This window comes from Parasteatoda tepidariorum, chromosome 2, assembly GCF_043381705.1.
Source record: "Parasteatoda tepidariorum isolate YZ-2023 chromosome 2, CAS_Ptep_4.0, whole genome shotgun sequence".
Lineage (NCBI taxonomy): Eukaryota > Metazoa > Arthropoda > Arachnida > Araneae > Theridiidae > Parasteatoda > Parasteatoda tepidariorum.
Window position 1 is genome coordinate 25,916,577 of NC_092205.1, and position 7,329 is coordinate 25,923,905.

At 30.4% G+C, this 7,329-nt stretch overlaps 2 protein-coding genes across 2 annotated transcripts in view; both read left to right on the forward strand.

The window, feature by feature from the left end:
• LOC107453953 (sister chromatid cohesion protein PDS5 homolog A) overlaps positions 1-6,446 on the forward strand; it is a 38,649-nt gene extending 32,203 nt beyond the window's left edge. The window contains exons 26-30 of the mRNA XM_071177336.1: positions 953-1,067; positions 1,421-1,553; positions 3,097-3,326; positions 4,091-4,210; positions 6,300-6,446. Of these exons, the coding sequence (XP_071033437.1) occupies positions 953-1,009 (57 nt within the window). The 3' untranslated portion in view covers positions 1,010-1,067; positions 1,421-1,553; positions 3,097-3,326; positions 4,091-4,210; positions 6,300-6,446. The remainder of the gene's footprint in view (positions 1-952; positions 1,068-1,420; positions 1,554-3,096; positions 3,327-4,090; positions 4,211-6,299) is intronic.
• LOC139427154 (uncharacterized) lies at positions 4,663-5,508 on the forward strand. Its single transcript, XM_071187990.1, has one exon. It carries the CDS (start codon positions 4,663-4,665, stop codon positions 5,506-5,508), a length of 846 nt encoding a protein of 281 aa, XP_071044091.1.
• Positions 6,447-7,329: the final 883 nt, after the last annotated feature.

Consider the following 7,329-nt stretch of genomic DNA (forward strand, 5'->3'; position numbering starts at 1 on the left):
ATTGTCGATGTTCTTTTTGGTAGTTACTGCAACAAATTTCTTGATTTTTAATTAGTTTTTTTTTATGTGATGAGGATTTACAAAATGCAAAAAAAGAAATAATTATAGTGTTTTTCTCCTACAAGGAATATTAGAATATTGCCCATAGTATTAGAATAAAAAAAATTATATCTAATTCATTTTTATCCAAATAGTTTTTGTTACTTTAAATTAGCAACATGTGTATTTGTTATTATTAAAAGTATCTTGCAGAAAGATATTAGTGCTAGAGAGGTTTGTAGCTGAAAGCTCTAAAAAATTCTGCTACAAGATTGACACTGGTGTTATAACAGCTATGATAGGGGTTTTCAAATCAGTCATGATCGTTGGACCTGGAAGCACATATGTGCGAACTATCACAGGAAAAGGTTGCATCGCGTCGAGAAGGGAGAATCGTGATAGCTAAGACAAGAATGTATTTTTCTGTGATTAATAGATACGCAACCAACCCACTATCATGGAACGTGTTATTAAGACCAATGCTTTTCTTCCCATTTTATTTTTGCAGGAACTCTGATGATGATTTCATTCCCAGGGCTATATATAAGTGATTATTCAAAACTTGCATGGATAAAATCTTTTCAATAAATAATTTTTAGGATACGAATGATACACACCTGAATGTATAGTAACATTAAAATTAAGGTTGTATCTAATTTTAAGTTTCAAAATTCATGCTTATGTTAGATTTTCATACTTCTTTTTTAAATATGATTTCTTCTTTAGTTTTTATTCCCTACCAAATATTACTTAAATCAAGGAGAAAGAAATTGTTATGTATTAAAAAGTATTGGTTTAATTTCGAACAATTTAGGAAATTTTCATATGTATCATTTATAAATTTTAAATATTAATTTTCATTTAATTATTGTTATCTAAAAAGAAAAATCATAAAAATTATATACTTTTTTAGCTGATAAGTTATCCTACCTGCCAGAATACACCCTTCCATATGCAATCCACTTATTAGCCCATGCTCCATTCTTCGGAGATTATAGCTGCCTCTCTTCTTTAAGAAAGATTAGGAAGTAAGTATTTATTTATGATGCCTGGACATTTTTGGTGTTAGCTAAAATAGTTTTCATTTTACAAAATAAGTTTGACTTTTTCTATATCAACCCTTTTATCTGTGATCTCAAGATAATAATTTTAAAAATTTATGTGTTCAAATAGACATCAATTAGTGTATTCATATTTATTCTCAAGCCTTTGAGCCTCATAACCTTATTGAGAGTTACTATTCTTGATTTGATATTTACCTTTTTTTTTATACATTTATCACCTTTTCTTCAATATCTTGCTATTGAATTCTGTAATATATTAGCTTAAAATTTAAAAAAATTACCATTATTTTTTATTTATTTTTTGCATTTAATTTAAGTTGCCTGCAAATGTTTATGGAGTGTTTGATTGCTAAAAATAAAGACTACAGTTTTACATTTTTCGAGAGACTTGTTGAAAACATAAAACAAACTAAGGATAAGCAAGATCCAGAAGATGAAGATACCAATTTAGTAAGTGGATTAATTTAAAAATTATTTGATATTCCTTTTCTAATTATATTTTTTCATGTAACAATCATTATCAAATTTAAATAAGTGCATACCCTCCAACTTATGAGGATTTTGAAAATAATTCTTTCTAGTGGTAACAAACCAAAGTAGAAATTTTTAAAGCAAATGTATCTCTCATAAAACTTTTATCAGAACTTAAGAATCTAGCCATATGGCCTGCACTTTTATAAGTAATAGTGGACAAGTTACGCTAAAATGAATTTTTTTAAATATTAAGACATTAATTTTGCTACCGTCTGAAAAAAAGATTTCTGAAACTACGGAAATTCCATAGCAGTTGGAGGGTATGTAAGTGCATAATCTGTATTCTTTTGCTACCATTTTTGACTTACAGTTGGAAGGCACATTAATTCCAGTATTCTTATGACAGGGCTTATAGCTGTCCTGATTTTTTAATGAAAATTTTTTTTAACTCATTTGTCCTGATATTCCTCATTTTTATGTGGGTTCAGACCTTCTTGTTTTCTATAAATTCAAATGTGGATTTTAAGATAATCAAATTTCAAACTTTGAGACTGTCCACTAATGATATACATGGTTCTGGTTTATGACCTAACTTGCAGAATTCATTGAAATTTTTTGGGAATCCAGTTTCGTTTCTTTTATCTAATTTTAAAATTTATTGATCCTAATCAGCAATACAGTACTCTTAGAAATCCTTACTGGTGAATTGAGGGATTGTTACTTTTATACAAAACTTTTTTTAAAAAAAATTACGCCCGCCATCGTCTTCTTAGACATAAGGCATCTTGCAGTCCAATGCAACACTGAAGTAGCTCCAGAAGGTGAGACGGCACAAAAGTCATCGCAGGTATGAATGTCAAGAAGAGAGAGAGACAATCAAATAGATGCTCCCCAGTCATAGGCAAAGTGTTACAGAGCACACAAAGAAGTGAATTGCTCAGGTTAATTTTAAATAGATGGGCCTGCAAGTAATCATGTTCAGTAATTATTCTAAGGCAAGCAACTCCCTCGGCTCTGGGAAGGAGGGAAAGGTGAGAGCTCTGCTGGTCATCAAGAAGGCTAGCCCAGGATTTTCCATCGGCTAAGTCCCTAAGAGCAGATATTGTATACAAAACTGGAAGGCTGCATTTTCACTGTGTTTTCATTTTGACATTATTGATATCCTACATTAAAATTTTATTTGAATAAGGAAGTCTCTTGAACTTTAATTAAATAATGGTATTGAAAGAACTCACGCAAATTCTGTTCTTGTTGTAAAAAATCTTTAATTGTTTTTGTATTACATATAAAATACTGCTGTACTTTGAAATTCTAGGTTATAAATAACTATTGTATATACACAATATCTTTTGTAACAAAAAGTTTTGCCTATTATTTTTAGAATGATGAATATTTTTCAGAGTTCTCCCTGGGAGTAAAAAAGGGCATTTTGAGTTTTGGAAGGGCACTCACATAACATCGTAAAAATTTATAAAAGTGTGTAAGACTATCTAATAACTGAATTTGATGTTCCCTGCAGAAACTGCCTGGATGTCATGTTGGCACCAAAACGCATTTTCCAGTGCCCCGCACTCACCACACATGTTTCGAATTTGGGATGGGTGCCAATTGAGGTCTATCTTAGAGCTGTTATCTACACTCAAGAGGCTCCGAAGCTGGCAGCCGCAATAGTCCAGACCTTTGATGTGATCTGAAGATCCATGGACGCTAAAACAACAACTGAATTTGATCCTCAACAATTTTCAAAAAGTAATTCTCACTCATTATCAAAATAAGAGTTGAATTTGTTGTAAAAATAATTGAAGACGTGCTAAAAGATAATCTCAGTGCAGAAATTTTTTTCAAAAAAAGTAAACTAAAAATTTATAATTAACTTGAAAGCTTTTTGCTATAATTTAAACTGAAAACTATGAGAAAACAAACATTGAAATTTGCATTTAAAAAAAGGTATTTATTTAAAAAAATGATAATTTTAAAATCACTTGAAGTGAATTCCTCCTGAAAAAGAAAAAAAAGTTGAACCAGTTGAGAATTGCCCTAGAGAATAGTTGATCAAGAATTGAACCAATAGAATTGAATATAGTAAATATATTTGTTATAGTTATCAAAATTAAACTTATAAACACAGATAATTATACTAGTATGGAATTATTATTTAAACTGTGAATTATTATTTTTTTAATGAAATATGAATAAAAAGGTAGTGTTTTTTAGAGATAGTAGCTTATTTTAACAAAGAGAAGCGTGCTTTCAGGTATCAAAGGGCAGAAAACCCTTCTAAAAATGCTTAGGAAAAACACTGTATTTTTTAAAGCCTGAAAAAATTTTACCCTTCGCAATAATTGTGACTAGACGATTATGTCTGGAAAGCACCTTTATGTAAAATGTTTTGTAGTTCAGCAACAAAAAAAAAATCTTATTTATAAAGATACATTATTAATCCTTGTTCTCAATTTTTAGATTTTGTTTCACTTTTTTGTACACTGAATGTTTAATTTGGTTCCTAATTTTAGAGGCTGTATGCTGTTTGTGATTTGGCTTTAAACATAATTATGTCCCAGAAAAACTATTATTCAAGAGACTTCCCAGCAGATCTGGCTCTTAATAGAAGATTCTTTACTGATCCAGATCTAGTAAGCTCATTTTAATTCTTTAATACTTCATTTAGTTTTTTTTTTTGTTATAGTTAAAATTTGATTGTTATATAAAGATATGATCCAATTATGCCTGTCAAGTTGACCTCTGTTATCAAGAACAGAATTAATCAAAGATATATATGAAGAAAAAAAATAATATCTAAAAATTTCAGTGGATAAAATTTCTCAGAGGAAACATAGAATTGTTAGAAATGTGATCAAAGTTTTTTTTTTTTTTCAAAACCACGAAAAATTTTGTAACCTTTTTAGAAAAAACCTTTCAGTGAGCAACATTCTGCTAGAAAAAACCTTTCTTAAATTATTCTATTTATAATTATTCTATTATTTTTAACACATGCTCGTTTATTCAAAAATTGCGCAAATTAAATTAAATTTTTCTCGGAAAAGAGTTATGCTAAAACAAACTCTACAATTTTGGGGAAATTTCGATGCCAAGAAAACTTTTGAAAGTCTTGACTTGTGAAGTATTGAGCTCTTACTACCCTGAGCTGGAGTGGCTTCGGATCTACGCCGACGGATCCCTCCTACCAGACAGTCCTAATGCCGGAGTTTTCTCCGAGACTTTTTCCTTTTATGCCCCTATGAGACAGGGATCTGCTTTTGATGGAGAGATAGCTGCAATTCGAATAGCTCTAGTCCAGTTAAAGTGTCATATCGATCTTTTTAAAAAAGTTGTTCTATGTGACTCAAGAGCTGCTTTGCTTGCCATTGCATCCTTAAATAATCCCTTAACTCGAGGCATTTTGGATTGCCGTCTCCAACTTGTTCTCCAGTGGGTTCCTGCCCATTGCGGGGTTACGGGTAATGAAAATGCAGACTACTTAACAAAAAAGGGGGGCTTAATTATACAGACTTTTGCACACATTATGCCCTTCTGTTCCATCAAACAGCTTATTAACAGGACCTTTAAGACCTGTGCTCATGAAGAACTGATCGACCATACATCTGCTAAGTCTTGGAGGGCTACCATCCTAAATTTGCGAAATGTCCCAAAACGAAGAGTGGTTTCTGAATTCTGCTTGGCCACCGATTATGACTGTCTGCGGAAACATCTGTCTAGATTTGGTATCGTTCCTTCCCCGGTATGCACTCTTTTCAGTTCTGGTGAGGACATGGTCTCCATGTACCTTCTCCGCTGCTCTGCACTTTGCAGGAATTCTATCACTGAACGCTACTGGGAAGCTAGAGACATGTTGCGATTAATACTCAGTTGCAGTATCTTTTGTTTCTGTTCTGAGCTGGGTTCGGTGAGATTATTGCACTCTCATGTGTAAATCTGCTACAGTTTGCTAGCTATTCTCCATTTCAGGCTTCATTTTCCACTCTCTGAAATCGAATTGAAAAATCTCTCTCTTTTTATGGTAGCTAATATAATCGAGAAAAGAGTTCTTTGTCAGAAACTAGTTATTTTGTCATGATCATGTAAAGTCTTTGAAAATTATTTTGTACTTTGTTAATGTATATAGTGCTTAAAAATATTTTTTGGGTGCTTAAAAAGTATCTATGTACTTAAAAATATTTTTTGGGTGCTTAAAAAGTACTTAAAGGGTGCTTTTTTTTAAAAAAGAAAAAGATTTGGCTACGCACTCTACATTTAGAAATCGTAGTTTCCTATATAATCCAGGGCTGATTGTGCTCAGGAAAAAATACGGATTTCCGGAATTTTCGCTAACAGTGATCCGGAAGTTTCAGGATATTGAAGGTCCAGGCGTTTCAAAAAATCATTGATCACAGAAGTTTCCGGAAATCAAATTTTCAAAGGTGGAACTTAAAAACGCAGTTTATTTTATTTGTTTGTAAGGGAGAGCCAGAGAGATATTTTATAAGCTTATATTCATGATTAATATTCATTTTTTATCAGTAAATAGTTGTTATAATCATAAACGCAAGAAAGAAAGACAGATTTGTAAATTTTAATTACTTCTCCAGGTCATCATAGGTATGTGTAAATTCTAGTTCAAATATGAAATTATCTTGTTTATTAGAAATTTGTTTTTGCCTGCAGTTGCTATTGCTATTATTGTATTTTAAATTATTTTATGTGTCATTTCTTTGTCTTATATAGAGTTACAGCAATACGAGAACGTATTTACCACCTGAATTTCTTGAAGAACAACCTGTGGTAAGCAGAGCTTTGTTGAAATACTATTATATTGTGAATTTGTATTTCATTTAGTGATTTTAGAAATTTACTTTCATTTAGTGAATTCCAATTGACCAATTTTTTCTAAACGTTATCATTAGAATTATTGATATATAATATTGATGATAATATTGATATATAATATATTGATATACTAAAAGTATTCATTGGAATATTGAGAAGAGTCATTGAAATTATTATATAATGGATTTGTATTTCAACTGTCTATCACTAGAAGTCAACTGTCTATTATCACTATATACATTTGCTATTATGTTTTTAATTTAGTGTGAATTTCAATTTTCAATAAAAGTTAACTTTTAAATCATTGATGTGTAAATAATTGTTGAAATTATTGATTTGAGTTTCAATTGTTAGCACTGCTGTAGGTTGAATAAGGTTCAAACAAATGTGTGTTTATTGGCGGAGCTGAAAGATATAAAAAATTTCATTATTAATTTTGGTTATGATATTTTTTTCCTATTTTCTTTGTAAAAAAGTGTGCTGACCATCTTTTTTTAAATCAATGGGCTGATTGTGCTCCGGAAAAAATCCGGATTTTTCGCTAACCGTGATCCGGAAGTTTCCGGAGATTGAAGGTTCAGACGTTTCTAAAAATAATTGATCACAAAAGTTTCTGGAAATCAAATTTTCAAAGGTGGAACTTAAAAACACAGTTTATTTTATTTGTTTATAAGGGAAAGCTAGATAAGCTTATATTCAAGATTAATATTCATTTTTTATCAGTAAATAGTTATTATAATCATAAACTCAAGAAAGACATATTTGTAAATTTCAATTACTTCTCCAGGTCATCATAAGTATGCGTAAATGGTATAGGTATGTGTAAAATTTTAAATATATTTTAAGTAAACTAAGAAATATTGAGAAAAAGGAAAAAAACTTGTTTAAATTTTTTGATTTAAACATTCATTTTTTTTTTTTTTTTTTT

Coding starts and splice junctions, on each gene's coding strand:
- LOC139427154 (XM_071187990.1), top strand. CDS start 4,663: ATGCCAAGAAAACTTTTGAAAGTCTTGACTTGTGAAGTATTGAGCTCT.